Source organism: Podarcis gaigeae, assembly GCF_964106915.1.
Source record: "Podarcis gaigeae genome assembly, chromosome: 11".
NCBI classification, from domain to species: domain Eukaryota; kingdom Metazoa; phylum Chordata; class Lepidosauria; order Squamata; family Lacertidae; genus Podarcis; species Podarcis gaigeae.
This window is the reverse complement of record NC_139687.1, coordinates 54,144,940-54,165,613: the sequence shown is the minus strand read 5'-3', so window position 1 is coordinate 54,165,613 and position 20,674 is coordinate 54,144,940. Positions and strand designations below refer to the sequence as shown.

Genomic DNA, 20,674 nt, shown 5'->3' with positions numbered 1-20,674 from the left:
ATGTGAACCAGGTTCACCAGACTACGAGTCTACCGCTCTTAACCACTACACCACTGGTGGAATTGCAGCAAGACGCCTCTCACAGGCATGAAAAGCACAGGTGTCAAGGTGTGTGTCTGTCTTCGTTGTCAAGTGGATGGGCAGCCCTGGAAGCAAACTTTCCAAAAGCTGGTCTGAACTTGCTCTGGGATGCTTTTGGTGCCTGCAGTGGTCAAAATGTCATCCTTTCAACAAGCCATCAATGATAAAAAGTGATCGGGGTTTCCTTGTCTCTTGTTGCTGCTCACCATTAAAACCAAGGCCAGGACTGGAAGGGACCAAACAAGCAATTTCTCTCACTGTTCTGAAAATGCAGAAAACCCTGCTTATTACAGCATATCGCTGCCTTTAGATGCAGGAGTTCAATGCGAGAGACGGGTAAGGAGAGATCTCGGAGGGGAAGAGGATGCAAGAAGAGAGAGATGAGCCCAGGTGAGAGCTGGGGGGGGGGACACTTTCATCTGTGGGGGATGAAAATTAAGATGGCTGGGTGGATAAAAATCAATGATTAAAAAAAAAATTAAAATGGATTTTTAAAATTTTAATTGGATTTTTAAAACAAAATGCTTTTGGAGGAAAAATCTTTCTAAAGATAGTTTTCTATTTGAGTTACATTATAGTCCAAAGGCTATTCATCAAAAAATAATGATTTTTCATGTGTGCTCAAACTCAGTCTATGTTTGTTTGTTTTAAAAATTGTTTAACCACATCAGTTAACAAACACGGATACATATGCTATAATGTTATTGTTTTAGTTAAATAAATTGTTTCAATTGTTTTAAGGAGATGAGTGTTTTTCTCTTTCCAATAAAGTACAGCAGAAAAGTTGTCCAAGTATAAACAGTTAACTTATCAAACCTCACAATAATGTCATAATTGGTGGCCTATGTATTTCTAATAGTAATTTTTGATATAACTGTAAAAACTACTCTAAAAATTTATTATTACAAAAATGAAACCTTCATCTGGTTGTAAATATTAAGATGATACCAGAAAGAACGAGTCTTTCTGTAAAAAAAAGATTTACCGTAAATCAAGTCTTAGTGACAAGTGATTTAAATCGTAATTTAAATCAAATCCACCCTGAGTGATGGGGAGGATATTGTACTTTCTTTTTCTGTTTCTTCCTTCTTTAGTCTATTGTCTTTATTTCCTGTGGATTAGTTTGTTTCTTTTATTATGTTGTAAAAACTTCAATAATTTCCACCCCATAAAACCAGGTGTTGGAGTCCAGGTAGATACACATCACTCTAACAGCAACCTGCTTAAATACTAGTAACTGTCCAGTTTATTTAATTATTACAGATGCTTATATCCTGCCTTTCACCCCAAAGTATGTATGTATACACACACACACACACACACACACACACACACCATACAAACAGTATCTCAGATAAAGCTACAGTGCATGGATCATAATATGAATCTCAATAATATAAATTCCATGGCAGCAGAAACCAAATAAAACACATTAACCCTCATTGCTACACTTCGCCAATGAATCGAGCAGTATGGCTTTTCCTGCAGATGTACAAAGAGAAGTCGGGTGTGCCCCACATCGTAGAGGGCAGCCCTCTATTTGAAAGGCTCTGCCTCCAGGACTATTTTAAAGATTTTTTAAAAAATCATAAGAAGGAAGAGGAGCGGCCATGGGGGAAAAAGGAGAGCAGGGGTCTTTAAGTTGTCCATCAACAGCACTGGACAGCAGGCTGATCCAGCACACAGAAATTTGCATCTATGCACATATATTAGCATATGCAAATTTCATACCAATAAGCATCCTCTTCTGTGTTCCTTTTTGGCACTTCATATGCAGCCACGCTAAAGAGAAGCAAAGGACACTGTTGACATCAGGGGTCAGCTAACTTTTTCAGCAGGGGGCCAGTTCACTGTCCCTCAGACCTTGTGGGGGGCCGGGACTATATATTTTTTTGGGGGGGAACGAATTCCTGTGCCCCACAAATAACCCAGAGATGCATTTAAAATAAAAGCACACATTATACTCATGTAAAAACACCAGGCAGGCCCCACAAATAACCCAGAGATGCATTTAAAATAAAAGGACACATTCGACTCATGTAAAAACATGCTGATTCCTGGACCATCCACAGGCCAGATTTAGAAGGCGATTGGGCCGGATCCGGTCCCCGGGCCTTAATTTGCCTACCCATGGTTTACATACAAAGTTGGCATGCCCGGAGGAAAGAATCAGCTTCTAGCCTCTTCATTCTGTTGGTTTAATTCCCTTCACAAAGAAAACTCCTCCTGAACATCAACATGCAAAGTCACCCACTCCAACAGAAAAAAGATGGAGAGCTTATTACATGTCTATGCAATTGATCATGCCTACAATTTCATATTCTCCAATTGGAGAATAGCCTCTACTAAAGGCGTTGTGGATTTTGAAGAAGCACGAATGTAGGATGAAAGCTAAGAGGATGGCACGTTTGGCAAATCCTCATCAGGATCAACTCCCCAACCAAAAAGCCTATATCCTCGCTGTGGAAGGATGTGAGGATCCAGAATTGGCCTCCACAGTCACCTACAGACACACTGTTAAGGCCATATTCATGGAAGACACTCTTACTTGGTCGAGAGATGCTTTAGAAGAGCAGCAGTGGTCCTCAAAATCTCAGTCAGAACAGTCCCCATTTGTTTCAGTAAGGTTTATTCTAGCAGGACACTGTTTCCAGCAAAATTGTATCCAGTCCGCATAAGCCTAGGGCATGATTAAGATAGATATAATACCTTAGATGAGACTGATAAGCACTTTGCATGTCTATGAAAACCTGCAGCTACTGCTATCGTTAGCTCATTAATGGTTCCACCCTAAAGGATAATGCAATGTTTAACAGACTTTGCTTGCAGAAAAGAATTTCTCAACACTAGTGCTTAAAATTAAGAAAAGGAAAGATGCAAAAGATATCAGGAATATCATTAAGTTGCTTCTGCCAAGCTTGGCATAATCAGTTTAAGAAGCATCCGGAAAAATCAGCAAATGCAAATCAATTGCCCTTAGCACCTCCCTTCCCTTTTGCCAACCACTTTTTCATTCACATAATTGTGGTGGTTCAACTGTGGAGCCCGGAGTCCTTATCCTCAAACCTTTCTTTGAAAGGATGTGGTGACTATTTATTACATGTAATTCCTGTTAAGTGTTTGTTAGGATGCTAGAGGCTAAGCAATCCTGAATGCACAAGTTAGAAACGTAGGGCTGAGATATAACAGGCAACCACACACCAAGAGTATGACATGGTTATTATTTTAACCAGACACTGAACGCTTGTACAAACAGATACAAATACACAGTAAAACCGCCACCAGTAGCCATAGAATTACAGAATCATAGAATCATAGAGTTGGAAGAGACCACAGGGCCATCGAGTCCAACCCCCTGCCAAGCAGGAAACACCATCAGAGCACTCCTGACATATGGTTGTCAAGCCTCTGCTTAAAGACCTTCAAAGAAGGAGACTCCACCACACTCCTTGGCAGCAAATTCCACTGTCGAACAGCTCTTACTGTCAGGAAGTTCTTCCTAATGTTTAGGTGGAACCTTCTTTCTTGTAGTTTGGATCCATTGCTCCGTGTCCGCTTCACTGGTGCAGCAGAAAACAACCTTTCTCCCTCCTCTATGTGACATCCTTTTATATATTTGAACATGGCTATCATATCACCCCTTCTCCAGGCTAAACATGCCCAGCTCCCTTAGCCGTTAACACATTAATGGGTGGACAAAAACTATTATTTAAATCATGGCTAGATTCTCATGATTGCAACATGCCAAAGTATAATTTAGCCCACAGTGAATTATCTTGTTTTGCTTTGTTCATAGATGTCAGATCTAAATTAAAATATCCTAGGTCACATCCATACCAGATATTTGTAGCACTCTTATGCTACTTTAACAGCCATGGCTTACCCTAAGGAATCCTGGGATCTGTAGTTTGTTAAGGGCACTGACCTCACAGAGCTACAATTGCCAGCAACCCTACTAGACTACATTTCCCATAATTCTCCATGACTTGTTAAAGCGGTATAACAGCAGTGCTTCAAATGCATGATGTAGTAGGTGATCATAGAATAAATGTATCTCTATAAAGCCTTGGTTAATTTACTAAAGTAAGTATTTTCCTAAAACCATCTTACTTGGAAAAGAGCCATGCATAAACCCAATACAGCCAAAGCCCAATTGAAAAGTTTAATTACACATTTGCTATGCAGACACCTGGCACTCCAGGATAAAGCATTTGAAAGCTGATGGAAAACAAATACCCAACCCCTTGTAGTTTCTTTGGATCCATCCTTGCCTGGTGAGAGATCAGAGGGACTACATGGAGCATCGTTGCATTGGCTTACTAGATGCAGGGAGCTTCAAACATGGGGCAGTATTGCAAAACATTTCTGTCTAGAAATGGAGGACTTCTGTTCTGCAGAACAGAAAGTCTCTTTGCCCTTCTAAATCTCAGTTATATTGGGTTCTCCCAGACGTCCTCTGTGGGCATTCCCTGGAGCCAACACTACCCTTCAGACCATGGGTCGACAAACTAAGGCCCGTGGGCCAGATCAGGCCCAATTGCCTTCTAAATCTGGCCCATGGACGGTCCAGGAATCGCCGCGTGGAACGGCAGCACACACGTTCTTTCCCTCTCCCTCACATGGCGGCGACAGCGGCTCCTCCCTCCCTCCTCCTGGCTTCTCACCACCCTGCCTAGAGGAGGAAGGGGGCTGGGCTTTGTTGCTGCCAGCCCCTCTCCGGAGAAATTTTGCACGCCAAGTCCCGCCACTGCCACCAGCCCCTGCCGCTCACAAGACACAGGAACACCCCTCTCGAACGGCCGCCATTTAAAGCAACCCCTCTCTGGAGCCCTTTTGCACGCCACTCATCGTCCCTCCGTGCCGTTCTTTTTTCTTCTTCAAAATATAGTCCAGCCCCCCACAAGGTCTGAGGGACAGTGGACTGGCCCCCTGCTGAAAAGGTTTGAGGACCCCTGCTTCAGACCTAGCCAATGCTGACCCTATTTTGCAACGAGTAAGAATTTGGGAGCAGGACCTGCCCAGACATGTGCTCAGCATGCAAGGCAGCTGCTGGTAGCACGTACCTGTACGATATGCATAATCAGAAACACATCTTTGCTGAATGCACGCAGCACCAGATTACACTCAAAGCACAGCACATGGATCAGCCCACTCTTTTGTGCCCCTTTGGGAAACAAATGATGGTTTTTCACCTGACATAATGGGCTAAGCCAGTGGGCAAGCATCCCTTGCGCTTCTTCCAGAGAAGATGCCCAGAGGCTAGCCTGTGGATATAAAGCAACAGGAATTGACAGACAGCCCAAATAATATGATGCTCATCTCAGGTTCTGCATCAGTTCAAGGAATCTGAACGTAACTCAGGGTTGTAGCTTTTTTTGCGCAAGGCAGGTACCAAAGCTCAGCTTCTAGCCTAAACCCTAAAACCAACCAAGGGGATTGAGGCATGCAGTACATCCCCTTGAATAATATTCTGCAGTCAAAGGATCCCATGTCGGGATCCAATGCACAATACAATACCACACTTGGAACATCCTCAAGAACCACACCTGTTTCTTTTTTTCTGGGACTTTTATTTTACGGAGAGGTTGGTCCTCTTCTGTTTATTATGTTATTGAACTTCTGCAAGCCAGAGGAGCTCCCTTGAACTTGCCCAACCTGCTTCTCACTGGGTAAGCTTTAAGACAGAAAGCAACATTTCTCAGTTTAGCTGACATCGCCTCATGAGAAAAAAAATCTCATCCCTCCAGAGATTCCCACGGGAAACTGGCACTGATAAGAAAGGGCAGGATGGAAGGGGGACATCTGTTGTTTGGAAAGGCAACAGCTGATATGCACACTGGAATGCAGACCTTACCACCGAATATCTCAACTTTAAATTGAAGGTTACCTTCCCTGCTCTCTTTACCCTGACCCTGTGCTGTGTCTTTAAGAAGCAACACAAAACTGACAGGTGCTGTGTGAGATAGCAAGCACAGAGGCAAAACAAGGTATTCCTCAAACAACAGGGATGTCTGGGACAGTGGAAAAAAGACGGGTATATGAGCTGTTCTATTGGTTAGGTAAAGGGAAAGGGACCCCTGACTGTTAGGTCCAGTTGTGGCCGACTCTGGGGTTGCGGCACTCATCTTGCTTTACTGGCCGAGGAAGCCGGCGTACTGCTTCCGGGTCATGTGGCCAGCATGACTAAGCCGCTTCTGGTGAACCAGAGCAGCACACAGAAACGCCATTTACCTTCCCGCCGGAGCGGTACCTATTTATCTACTTGCACTTTGACGTGCTTTCAAACTGCTAGGTTGGCAGGAGCAGGGACCAAAGAATGGGTGCTCACCCCGTCGCGGGGATTCGAACCACCAACCTTCTGATCGGCAAGTCCTAGGCTCTGTGGTTTAACCCACAGCGCCACCTGCGTCCCTCGTTCTATTGGTTAATCTCCATTTAACCATTTTATACAAAAAATATGTGCATTTTGTGTGTGTCTCTCTCTCTCTCTCTCTCTCTCTCTCTGTGTGTGTGTGTGTGTGTGTGTGTGTGTGTGTGAGAGAGAGAGAGAGAGAGAGAGAGAGAGAGCGCTCTGTTTTGAAGATACGAAAAGGAAAGACAGTCCAAGTTTTTGTTGCAAGGCACCTTAAATGCTGGCAAATTATCTTTCCTTCCCCAGTTCGTGGCCCGTAAATCCCAGCTCTACTGCCAGGTAGTTTCTCTTGCACATGGTACTGACTTTATAAATAGCAATGAGGTAAGGAGAGGTTTCCCAGGAAGTTCATGATCTCACCTGCCACACCCTGTGTGGAAAGCAGGCAACCCACAGCACCAGGAACAAGGGACTGTCAACCATTTCCCAACACAATTAGCTCAGCTAGCAAGCGGAACAAACCCCAGTCGCCTTCTTTGCTTCGTTAAGCAGCAAACGAACAAAAGCGGGGAGACTAAGGGATGGAACAAACTAGTCTTTATTTTAGGGCAGGGCTGACTAGCACCACCGCTCCTTTCTCTGCTTAGAAAAAGGGTCACTGCTCCTAAACTTCGCAGGTGGCACACGATTCTCTGGGCACCTCTCCCAGTTTCTCTTCTCCCTGCCCACCCGACTTGCCCCTTTTGCCACCACGGCCAACCTTTAGCTCAGCTCCAACTGCCGCAAGCCAAACCAAAGCAGGAATGGCCAGCTCTTTCCCTCCAAAAGTCAAAGCAATTGTTTGTGCCTAGCTGTCACTTTTCTCTTGTGGCAAAGGTAAGGCTTTGGGGTATTTAACATATGCGTAACAGGTAGGAGAAGAAGAAAAACCAACAAGCGATAATGTTTCTCGCTATACTTCCATAGCAGAAAGAACTGCCTCTGTTGGATTTCCACCTGTAGCGCTGCAGCTAAAGACATAGGAGCCCTAACAGAAGAAAAACAATAGTTAGCAAACCTATCTGGGGTCGTTTCTGGTGAGAACCCAGGCATTTGCAAGCACTGAATGTACCTGCCCTAGAGTGTGTCTGGGAATCTGCAAAGTACTCATTTCCTTACAAGTTAGGCAACTTTAGACTCTGGACTTCATGAAGTTACCTCCCCGCCCCCTGCTCTTAAGACGGTAACGCATGCTATTTTAATTTTGTAAGGGGATGAGCCCTCCTCCTGCTCACTCTACCTGGTACAGCCCCAGACTTTTGCCCTCTAAATCCTGCTGCGCGTCTAACCCCACTAAGAAATCAATCACATGTTTCTTAGCAAAGACACAGTGTAAGCTAACCTACTCCTCATGCAACAAATTCCAGAAGGTAGCCATGCTTTCACAGCAAAACTAAGGACAACTGCAATGCTAAGCACGTTCATTAGGGCAGCCTTTGTCAACCTGGTGCCCTCCAAATGTAGTCCATAACATCTGGAGAACATCTGGAGAGCACCAGTTTGGTGAAGGCTATACTAAGGCATAACCCCTACTGAACACAATGGGACATACCTCTGGGTAACCTTACTCAGGATTGCATTGTCTGGGTTTGTGTGTTTTTTTGCCCCTTTACAGGCTAGCAGATGGACTGCAGCGTACGTTTTCATGGACTGGAGTCGACTTTGAGAGACATACAAAAGGTTACCCTCCATTGGCACTTGACAGATACATAGGGACACACATAGGGACACACAAAAAACTCCATAAAAGTGATGCTGAAAGATGATGAAATACAAGAGATACAGCCTGCGACATTTTTTATGCAAAACTCAAATAAACACAAGATAAAAATACTGACTGCCATATTGAAATATGAAATGTCCTATTTCCATCTCTGCTAATTTAGCAACTATAGTGGAACAGAACCCTGGTCTGGGTTTTAAAATTCTAAATATGCATATGCGCGTGGACATGCGAGATAATATATGCATCTGTCAACGGAGAATGTTATTTCAGGCATCTAGTCCAGGGGCTGTCAACCTTCTTAAGCCTGTGAGCACATAGGGATTGTTGAGCGAGGGCCACAGAGGCAAATCCTTTTGGGTCACTTCTATGCTGCCTCTCCTCCCCACACACCTCAGACAAAGTGTACATTATAATAATATAATTTATTATTTATACCCTGCCCATCTGGCTAGGTTTCCCCAGCCACTCTGGGCGGCTTCCAACACAATATTAAAATACAGCAATGCATCAAACATTAAAAGCTTCCCTAAACAGGGCTGCCTTCAGATGTCGTCTAAAAGTCTGGTAGTTGTTGTTCTCTTTGACATCTGGTGGGAGGGCGTTCTACAGGGCGGGTGCCACTACCGAGAAGGCCCTCTGCCTGGTTCCCTGTAACGTGGCTTCTCGCAGTGAGGGAACCACCAGAAGGCCCTCGGTGCAGGACCTCAGTGTCTGGGTAGAATGACGGGGGTGGAGACACTCCTTCAGATACAAGACGCATCATTTTTTTCCAAGTGATCTGGGTAGAACTAACCTTTTGAAAAACCCACAGACCTGAAAGAAGAAGTGCAAAAGAGCATCACTCTTCCAACTTCCTCCTCCAAAAAAAAAAAAAAGAAAAAAGCTCCGAGTACTTGTCAAGAGAGAAAAAAAGTTTACCACCATCTCCAGCTCCTGACAAAGCAAGGTGGGGGCACACCTGGAAGTTTTTAGGCACCAGGGGAAGACCTCAAGTACGCTACTGCACCAAAAGACACCACATTGGTGACCCCTAATGTAGCCCATAAGCATCCACAACAAACCCAAGGACCAAATCTACACTTCATGTCAGGATTCCATGGCTGGGACTTCGAAGGTAATTTTCTTCCTCAAACAGAAACCACGATAGAGAGGTGATACAAATCTGAGTCATGGCATCACTTCCCTGTCGGTCCTTCTGCCCACATGTTAAAAAGTATAACCTCTCAAGTGAGGTGCCTCAGGAGGAAATAAAACATCCAGGGGGGAAAGCTGAGGCATATAGGGCTTGCCAGGTAGAAGCATTAAGAGAATTCTTAAGAAAACCACATTTGGTCCTGTTGCAATAGGCAAGGGTACGTGGAACGACCTGCGGTATCAGTGATCTTAAGGGCAAATGCTTGTTCTGCAGATTAGATAATAATAATAATTTATTATTTATACCCCGCCCATCTGGCTGGGTTTCCCCAGCCACTCTGGGTGGCTTCCAACCGAATATTAAAAACAATACAGCATCAGAAATTAAAAATTTCCCTTGTCTTTTAAAAGTAAAATAGTTGTTTATTTCCTTGACATCTGAAGGGAGGGCGTTCCACAGGGCAGGTGCCACTACCGAGAAGGCCCTCTTCCTGGTCCCCTGTAACCTCACTTCTCGCAGCGAGGGAACCGCCAGAAGGCCCTCAGCGCTGGACCTCATTGTCCGGGCTGGATGATGTAGGTGGAGATGCTCCTTCAGGTATACAGGACTGAGGCCGTTTAGGGCTTTAAAGGTCAGCACCAACACTTTGAATTGTGTTCGGAAATGTACTGAGAGCCAATGAAGATCTTATGACAAACTGAGCAGCCCTAAAGCCAGCATTTGCCAACCTGGCACCCTGCGGCTGTTTTACACTACAACTCCCATGAGGTGTGCTGGCTGGGGCTGATGGGAGTTGTAGTCCAAAACAGCTGGAGGGCAAGTAGATGGGAAAGTCTGCCCTAAGGAATGGAGGTAAAACAGGTACAAGCAAAGAATGCTCACTAATAATATTGCGGTTTGGGAAGGCGGGGGGGGGGGGGAATCCTTCCTACCTCCAAACAGGGCTGTGTCAGACCCAGAACCAAAACCCCATTGGCAGGTCTTCCCTTAAGGACATTTTATTCAGGTGCAAATCACACCCCTCCCACTGTGGCAGCTCCCTTCTGCCAAAAAGAAAAGATGAAGCATTTAAAACACATTCCCCCCCCCCCCAAAGAACCCTGGGAACTATAGTTTGGTAATAGTGTTAGGAAGTGCAGCTCTGTGAAGAAGGAAACTACAGTTCTCAGGATTTGGGGGGGGGGGCGTAAATGTATGTAAGGGATGCGGGTAGTGCTGTGGGTTAAATCACAGAGCCTAGGACTTGCCGATCAGAAGGTCAGCGGTTCGAATCCCCGCGACGGGGTGAGCTCCTGTTGCTCAGTCCCTGCTCCTGCCAACCTAGCAGTTTGAAAGCACGTCAAAGTGCAAGTAGATAAATAGGTACCACTCCAGCGGGAAGGTAAACGGCGTTTCCGTGCGCTGCTCTGGTTCGCCAGAAGCAGCTTAGTCATGCTGGCCACATGACCCGGAAGCTGTACGCCGGCTCCCTCGGCCAATAAAGCGAGATGAGCGCCGCAACCCCAGAGTCGGACACGACTGGACCTAATGGTCAGGGGTCCATTTACCTTTAAATGTATGGGATATATGCACCCACACAGAAAGTATGGGGAGGTATCGGTTTTCTGACCCCAAGAGAAGAACCAGAATTAAAATGTGTAATGCTGAATGTAAACAAGGAAGATTCCTTATGCTTCAAAGGGCTTGATATTTATATCAAGGCTGCCATCCTAACCCCACTTACTTGAGAGCAAGACCCATTTACTTCAATGGGACTGACTTCTGAGTAGACATGGTTAGGGTTGAGTTTTATGGCACTGTTATCAACCCCAGCACAGGTAAGAGACAGGAGAGCATCTCTACAGATATTCAGAGTGAGAAGTGGCAAAAGGTTCTCAATATCAGAGCAGAATAATTTTGTTGCGAGTGGGTTTTGTTTGTTTCCTTTCTCATGGGCTGCAGCCACGCAGGGCTTTCAGGAATAGGAGGAAGTAAAACTGGCTCAGGTAGCAGCAGGAGAACAGGTGGAGGTGGAAGAGGAGGGGAGCTCCCAGCTAAGTCACTCAACAACTGCAGCTGCCTCCTAGCAACAAAAAGTTTCACCCGCCTTTAAAAAAACAACACAGCAACAGCAAGCAGCCACTTAATCCTAAAACAGGGGAAATTGGAAAACAGGGAAAGAGTCTTACTTGAGAGGAAAGAGCAAGTGGCTCCACACACAGAGGGCTGGGTTTGGATCTGCAAGGTCCGGGTGCAAGTACTGCCTTTCCCTATTACATCTGAGGTTCGGGGTTCTCCAATACACAACAACAACCCTGTGAGGTTGAGCCGGATTAATGTCTGCAAGATCCGACTCTGAGCTCCATCTCTCCCCATTACATTTCACGCTCAAGGGCTCTCCAGCTTTATCCTCACAACAAACCCATGATGGGGCCAAAGAGGCAGCAACCAGCTGTGTCCTTTGAACCCAGGTCCAAGGCCAGTTATTACTCTACACTGGCCCCTCCATCAAGTGACTCGTTTGGTCTTTGGCATCACACACACAGCCTCAGCCTCCTATATGGAGTCAGTGTTGGTGCAGTGGCGTCCGACTAGGACCTGGGAGGTCGGGTTCAAATCCCCACAAAGTTGATGAGGGTGGCTGTGGGCCAGTCACTGCCTTCTCCCAGCCTAACCTACCTCACAGGGTTGTTGTGGGGGTTAAAACGAGGAGGAGGGCCTGGGAGAACCACTTAGGACACCTTGAGCTCCTAGGAGAAAAGAGAGGGCTGTAAACGCAGTAAAAAAATACTGCTACTACTATTATTGTCATTATTATTTAAGAGAGGGAAACGGGAACAACTGCCTTTCCAACGTTGCAAATGCAATCAAGCCGAAGAGCGTTCGAGACGTTCACTGCAGGGTCAAAATACAGAGTAATGAGAAAGAAAGGAAAAAATAAGGATTTGCTGCGGGGAGCGAACCGCAGAGCGCAAAGAAGTCAGGTGCAGAGAAGGATAACGAGACTCCGAGGAGAGAGAAAAAGTAGCCAAAACAACTCGGGGAGGGGGGGCAGGAAGGTAGCCTTGGCCTGGGAGCCCCCCGTGAGGGTGGCTGGCTTAGCCCCCAACCCCCTACTCGACCCCTCACCCCACCCCTCCGCTACTGCCTTACCCTGCTATACAGCTCCGTCACCGACATCTCCTCGCCCGGGAAGCCTGATGGCGCAAAGCGAAGCCGGCGGCGCGTCCGCGACGCATCCACACGCTCAGCCGCCTGCAAAAATCCCAAAGTCCGGAGCGGCGGCGAAAGTCCAGCGGGGGCTTACGGGGAGGGCTCGGGCCACATGGCGGGCGAGCTAGCCGCGGCCGGAGCGGGAACGGGGAGGGAGGCGCGACCTTTGCCCGGCCTGCCTCGGCGCGCCGCGGCCGAAGTTGGAGACGAAATGCCCGGAGAGGGAACGACGGAGGGAGGGAGGGAGGGAGGCGGAAGGTGCGCGGAGCGAGGGGAAAGAAACAGCCCTGCTGCCCGGCCAGGCGGGGCTGGGCGGCCGCTCCCTCCTCAGGTAATGGGAGGAGCAGTTCGGCGGCCGGCCGGTTCCGCTTTCCCTCCCCTACCTGGCGGCGCTTCGCGTTGGAGCTGCGCGCTTGGGGAACCCTTTACGCACAAGACCCGGCCGCCAGCGCGCACGACGGGATCGCCCTCTGCCGGTCGCCGGGCAAACTTCCCACCCGGGATTAATAATAATAATAATTTATTATTAGAAAAGCAATGACAAACCTAGACAGCATCTTAAAAAGTAGAGACATCACCTTGCCAACAAAGGTCCGTAAAGTAAAAGCAATGGTTTTCCCAGTAGTGATGTATGGAAGTGAGAGCTGGACTATAAAGAAGGCTGATCGCTGAAGAATTGATGCTTTTGAATTCTGGTGCTGGAGGAGACTCTTGAGAGTCCCATGGACTGCAAGAAGATCAAACCTCTCCATTCTGAAGGAAATGAGCCCTGAGTGCTCACTGGAAGGACAGATCCTGAAGCTGAGGCTCCAATACTTTGGCCACCTCATGAGAAGACTCGACTCCCTGGAAAAGACCCTGATGTTGGGTAAGATTGAGGGCACAAGGAGAAGGGGACGACAGAGGACGAGATGGTTGGATAGTGTTCGCGAAGCTACCAGCATGAGTTTGCCCAAACTGTGGGAGGCAGTGGAAGACAGAAGTGCCTGGCGTGGTCCCCCCAGCCACTCTGGGCAGCTTCCAACAAAACACTAAAATACAATAACCTATTAAACATTAAAAGCTTCCCTAAACAGGGCTGCCTTCAGATGTCTTCTAAAAGTTTGGTAGTTATTTTTCTCTTTGGCATCTGGTGGGAGGGCGTTCCACAGGGCAGGTGCCACCACCGAGAAGGCCCTCTGCCTGGTTCCCTGTAACTTGGCTTCTCGCAGTGAGGGAACCGCCAGAAGGCCCTCGGGCACTGGACCTCAGTGTCCGGGCAGAACGGACATGATCACAAACATACACCCCCAATACACAAAAACCTGTGGGCGGAGGGGACGACTTTTATTAATGTTTTAGTTTTTAATTTCCCACTCCTCCTAGCATTCCCAGTGCAGGCACCTTTTCTGCTGATGGGACTGGCAACTTTGACTGCTCTGAATTTGTTTTTTTTGCAAGTGTGTTTTGGCTCGATTGAACTGGGCCACATCTGATAAAATAACGCTGTGATGTATTGTCACTCACTGTAATGAGTAATTATACCAGACCCTCCCAGTGTCCCTATTTTCCAGGGACAAGTCCTTGTTTAGAGAAGCTGTCCCGGTTTCTAGATTTGATCTCCTTGGCATGGCCAAACTTGGCCCTCCAGCTGTTTTGGGACTACAATTCCCATTACCCCTGACCACTGGTCCTGTTAGCTAGGGATGATGGGAGTTGTAGTCCCCAAAACAGCTGGAGGGCCAAGTTTGGCCATGCCTGAAGGGTGTCCCTATTTTCACTGGAGAAATGTTGGAGGGTATGTTTTCGTATTGAGATTTTTTTACTGAAGTTTTTCATAATTTGGTATTTTTATTTAAAGAAATTTTAAGCCACTTTACAGCCCATCCCCCCCCCCCGTGCTAGAATATTAACCACAGTTTACAAATTGCAAACTAGAAAATGTCAAAAAGCTGGCAACTCTGAGCAAGAATGAACTGACCCTTTAAAACATTGTTCAGCCCAGCTTTGGGAGGAGGGGGAGAGAAAGAAACTACAAAATGCAAAAGCCAGCATTCAAAAACCAACAGCAACAATTCTATTTTTGTTTTTCTAGATCTGTGGATGCTAAAGGAGGGGACTCTTTTTTCCAACAAACCTGGCTGCTGCGGTATTAGAGTCCATACTATTAAACTTGCATTTTGCTGAGGCTTGGGAGGAAATCTGTTTGAGGGTTTGTAGGAAGTTGGGGGCAAATTTCATGTTGGTTAATACTGCAGATAAGCGAAGGGTGTCCTGAAAACAAGGTCTGCACGTTGGGCAAAAATCCTGAAGTGATGGTAAAGTAAACACTTCAGACAGGCTACAGGGAAGAGATGCTTTTTTAAAATGCTCCCCATATTAAAAACAGATATAATAAAACAAGCACACTGGGTGAGCATAGAGGAAGTGGGAATTCTAGCACAGTCCCTGCAGTGCTAGTTTTCTGCTTGTCAGAAGATTTGTTTAACTTACTTATGTGGCCTTTTAAAGCATCGTTTAAAAATGGGAGCCTTAACAATTTGTATTCCTTCTCCCAACTTCACTCTGAAGTGGTACCATTCATACTACTCAGATTTAATAAATAGTATGTGTTTGTAACGGGGGGTGTCTGTGTGTGTGTTATTGGTTTGTTTTCAGTTTTATTGTTTATTTTGTGATCTCATTTGGTATTTTTATGTTGTGAACCACCCTGTGACCCTTGGATGAAGGATGGTATACAAAATTAATTAATTAGTGTTAGAATTTAATTAGAACTGGTATGTTAGAACTGGGAGACAGCCAGACCCAAAGGTGTATGAGGGTATTAGAATATAGTAAGAATTGTGGTGGACTCAGTGATAAGTCCCTGTTATTAGCTAATGTGAAGACTAATTTAGTCAGACAGGCTTTCTTAGTTGCCACACAAAACCAGGCAGGAATGTGATCTAGATGTAGAATTATAGTATCTGAAATATACTTGGAGTTGAGCGTGGATTTCATGCTCTTTATTCAGCTCATATTAGTGAGGAATGAAAGTTCCCCCAAATGTCTGCTTTATATACATTATTTACACAATGGGCTGCACGTGATTGGCTAATTCCTGGATTCTCCTGTAGGCCAATCAGGTTGCGGATTCACTTCCACCTGGAGCTGGATTGGGTGGCTCCTGCGGACCAATCATACTGCTGCATTCTGAATCCTATTGTTCTAGGACCAATCAGACTGCTGCATTTTGGATCCTATTGTTCTAGGACCAATCAGACTGCTGCATTTGGATCCTATTCAACTCAGTACATAACACCAGCGTAGAATTGTAGAGTTGGAAGCGACCTTGAGTGTCATCTAGTCGAACCCCCTGCAGTGCAGGAACATGCCAAAGATATGACAGGTTGCTTTCGTGCCCCAATGAGGCGTATAATTTGCAGCTTCCTTAGAAAAGACTTTCTCAGAAAAGGCTGGTGTGTGATGTAACATGCACACCAGTGTGGCTTTAACCGTTGATGATGCAAATGAATAAATCTCTAAGAACAAAGCTGGGCTGGTTTCCTATCTCCAGGATTTGCAAAGCAGGAGGCACAAAGGTTCAGTCCATGGTCGAAAGCCGCAGATGTAAAGATAGGGGAATGCAGATCACGGCACAAAGGTGAATCATCAAGTTGGAAAGGGCCCCAAGGGTCATATAGTACAGCCCACTGCAAAGCAGGAATCTCAGCACATGGTCTCCCATCCAAGCTGAAACCATACTGGACCGTGCTTAGCTTTAGCAAATATGCTAGCAGTTTTATTGCTGCACCAGTAAGAGGGCCATCTAAATGAATAAACATCCCCACAGCATCTGTCAGTCAATTTTATAATTTATCTAGTTAGACATTCTTAGACTGCCCTTTGATGTACACCAGGCATAGGCAAACCCAGCCCTGCAGGTGTTTTGGGACTACAACTCCCATCATCCCTGACCACTGGTCCTGTTAGCTAGGGATGATGGGAGTTGTAGTCCCAAAACATCTGGAGGGTCGAGTTTGCCTATGCCTGATGTACACCATGCTAATGACCAGTTGGTTACATTACAATAGAAAGCACTTTAAAAAGTGTGCATATGAGAAGTAATTCATTTTTTTCACTTTGTCCCAGAATGACTGCCATTTTGACCAGGTGACCCAGCATGGCAAATAAATGCTGCCTGTCCACTTCTTCTGGAAAACATAGTCCAAATGCTACTTAAGAACTAAACCACAAACCATTCCATTTTTCTCTCGCCCTGCATAGCTGACATCTATTTTAAAAACCTGCCGAGGTTTAAAATAGGTAACTGGTTTTGCATACATGGGAGATGTTTATTGAATGTAAATTCGTACTACCCATTTTCATTGATTAAATCAATATATTCCCACACACTACACTGCTCTGCCTTCCACTAAAAAAAAAAGTTAACTCCACTTGGAATTGGGGTGAGAAAATTAAGTCTATATTTAATGCTGAAGGCCGGACAGCAGAAAAAAGTTTCCCCAAAGCACAGTGCAGTTATTTGCATGAAATATAGATTACAGCAAATACACTGTTTTAAAGGGAATTTCTAAAACTCTCAGTTAAGAGATTTTAAAATACTATAAATTTATTGGAAGGGTTGACATGCAGGAGTTTGTCTTCTGTATTATCCAGAGAAATATTCTGATGAATTGTGACCCCTGGCATTTTGGTTCAATCTGGGGCAAATCCTTTATCCTTATGCCAAGGTCTGATCCCATGCTTCAAAGGCAGACAGTGTTATGTAGTGGTTAGTGCAGGCATAGGCAAAATCGGCCCTCCAGATGTTTTGGGACTACAACTCCCATCATCCCTAAGAGGACCAATGGTCAGGGATGATGGGAATTGTAGTCTCAAAACATCTGAAGGGCCGAGTTTGCCTATTCCTGGCTTAGAGCAACATACCAGGAAGGTCTGTATTCAAGCCTTCACTGATCCTATGAAGCTCATTGACTGGGCTTGGCCTCAGTCTCCTTTCAACCTAATCTACTTCACAGGGTTGTTGTGATGATGACATGGGAAAACTTTGTGCATGCAGCTCTGAGCTCCCTAAAGGAAAGGGCAGAATTCAAGAACGATAGTTAAATAAATAACTGTTCTTTTAGAGAAACCTGAAGTCAATGACTCTTTAACTGAAGTATACAGAATGGACCATAGTTTCAGAATAAATAAGAATAATGTTTTGTGTGCAGAAGGTTAAATCCTTGAAATCTCAGGGTAGACTATGTACTGGGCAAAGTGTAAAGCGGTTATGCATGATGTGAACACTTTTTAAAAAGAAAATATCCATTGTTGTTATTGTTATTTATTAGTTGTCTTCTGTACAATCGTCTCAAGGCGATGTGCAGTACAAACAGCAAAAAAAGTTAAAGACACACAGGTAGAATCTACATACATATAAAAAACGCTTAGAGAATGCTTTAAAAAAAAGTTTTGAAACATATATTAAATTTGCCATAGCTTGCCATCGCCATCTAGTGTCACATTTGCATATTGCACTAAACAACACACCTAAATCATTTTATTTGCAGCTGTATGGTTGGGTCCACAGAAATACACAGCGGATACATTTAAAACAAAAGCCTATTCATGAAAAAAAACCATTTGTCCAGCTCGGGAAGAACAAAGAGATTTTCAGTTGTTTCTGGAAAGTGCAGAAAGAAAGGGCACATACTGTATCTCAGCAGCAATACTATGTTACAGAACAGGGGCCACCACATTCAAAGCCCCGCTCTGAGTTACTGTAGCTTCTGAGGACTTTGGGACTTGCAGGTAGGTATCAGATTCACTATGTGCAACATTGTGCATTTTACATGTTAGAAATACATCTAAATATGCATTGTGCGGCTAGCCAAATCATAGCTCCCAGGTCATTCAGCGATATAAGCAATTAACCTCTCAGTTTGCAATGAGCAGGAACTGACTAATTAAGGGATAATTCATCCAAATTTGCTCTGTGTTTGTGTGCGAGAGAGGGGGAAGTGGAGGGAGAGAGAGCATGAGAGCAATCAGTGTGGGTTTCGGGACAAATCTTGCGACAGGCTGATATTCCACAACTGAAGATGCAGCAAAGCAGAAAGCTGCATCTGTTGAATTTCTGGTTTCTGTGCAGCCAGGTGTTCTGAATTGGGGTGGGGAGGCCTGGCTCTCATAATCTTCTGCATGGCACACACAAAATTTACAAGCACAGCGACTGCATCATAACTAGTTTCCTTCTGGCTTTACCCCTGACTCGCTGCAAGATTTTGCACGGGCTCAGTTTCTGAGCTGCTAGATCTTTCCAAACTCCACCCAGGAGAACTATCATATTTATCTGATTTCTTCCTGGGCCTGCCAGCCCTAAGATCCATAAGCCAGTGGCGGCAGGGTGGGTGGGGTATAAATAAAACAGTACATATGTGCATAAATGCTGACCTTTACTTGACCACACCTAGAGTCTCCAGCTTGACTGCTAACTAAAGCCACTGTCTGACATGTTCCAGGAATTCCCAGGCAGCCTGTTCTGCCAAAGGAAGACAACAGCCTGTAATATTTATTTATGCATGTTTTATCATGACTAATATCCTCCCCTTTATATAGAAACTGTAGTCAAGGCAGCATTTTTTTTATTCTTAACCCATTTGACAAAACAAACAGCAGATTATTTAAATAGGAGTAGTTAAAAGCACAAAACTAAAAAGAGGCAGCATTTAGCTAAAAGTGTGCTGTGTGTATAAAATAAATTGAGGAAGGGCTATAGCTCTGTAGTAGAGTCTAGGTCTTAAATGGAGAAGGATCATAGGTGAGTTCCCAAAATCTCAATTCAAAGGGGTCCTACATTGCAGGTAATGGGACAGACCTCTGCCGGAGACAAGAACATGCTACCTGTTATGTTACCTTGATAAGGAACGAAATGGAAAAATGCATTTTCTCCTAACTATAAAGGCTAGATGTTTTGCTTATTAAACCGTAAATCATCTCAGTCCTGTTTGCAGGACTCCTGTGTATTGTGAAGCTGTAAAGGGATCTTGCACATACACAGAGTCGTTAAAATAGGAAATGCTTGCCAATACACTGCACTGTTGGGAAATTGATTAAACATTGCTGCCTATGGTTTTGAAGCATAAGTAACCCCTGACTCAAAACAAGCTAATCACGGATGGAACTCGCTCAGCTTTGTGCAGGAACAGGTAAGATGAACGAGGGAGAATCAACAGGATTCAGGAGGTGGGAATCTTCCAGTGTTGGGGGTGAAGATGCAGCACAAAATGAGTCACTTTGCTGCTAGCTACAAATGCTGGAAGCTTTCCAGAAATACTTGGAAAGTCAGGATCAATGTGTTCAAGAGCTTGCTCAGTAATACTGTGACAACAAGCTGGCTTGTAAAACAGATTTCTCATTGAATACACTGAACCCCTCGTGGTGTGCGATTCAACACTTGTCCTATAGTTGTGATCCAAAGACAAAACGAGTGATGGGGCTGAGAGGCAGCCATGTTTATTGTCCATGTTTAAAGTGGAAGGGGCAGGAGTAATATTGTCAACAAAACGAGCATGCAGCTGGTAGAAATCAAGTCTACCTTGTCACCCACAAGACCCAGTATAAGGCAGCTTCCTATGTTCCCCAATCTGTGGGGAGAACACATCTGCATAGCCCTGTTTACTTGCCTACGGTTTCTTTCTCAGAGGTTTCTAGAGATTTGGGGTAACTGGCCAGGAAGCTGTGTCCAGATTAACATTGTCACTTTTGTTTTGATTGCTCCCTGCTTCTGCAAACTTTAATGGCAGCTGGACGCACAGAAACTAAATATGCCAAGTTTTGTCCAGAACATCTCTTAAAGCCTCGTTTGCTTAGTTTCCATAGATCTAGCTGTAAGTATAGCAGGTCTCGGCTCTGCAAAGGAACGTGCTGGCATTATGTACACAGGATTGCAGGTTGCATCGGAGACAGAGGGAGTACACCAGCTCTTATAGCATACAGTGGTGGGAATGGGGAATGTCAACTGAATATATGCTGAGTTATGGACAACCTTTTCTTTTTTTAAAAAAAGAGGGAATGAAAATGCTTTTTTTATTACAAATAACTTAGAAAAGCACAGCATATAGGCATTCATTTTTAATTGTACAACTAGAAGTGTTTTTAAAGAAAATGTTTTGAAGTCAGTCAA

At 45.0% G+C, this 20,674-nt stretch overlaps 1 protein-coding gene across 4 annotated transcripts in view; it reads right to left on the bottom strand.

The window, feature by feature from the left end:
* MYO5B (myosin VB) overlaps positions 1-12,965 on the bottom strand; it is a 303,840-nt gene extending 290,875 nt beyond the window's left edge. For 3 of the 4 annotated variants that reach the window (XM_083702547.1, XM_083702549.1, XM_083702552.1), the window contains exon 1: positions 12,466-12,965. In XM_083702547.1, the coding sequence (XP_083558673.1) occupies positions 12,466-12,492 (27 nt within the window). In that variant the 5' untranslated portion in view covers positions 12,493-12,965. The remainder of the gene's footprint in view (positions 1-12,465) is intronic. The other variant, XM_083702553.1, reaches the window with a different exon arrangement.
* Positions 12,966-20,674: the final 7,709 nt, after the last annotated feature.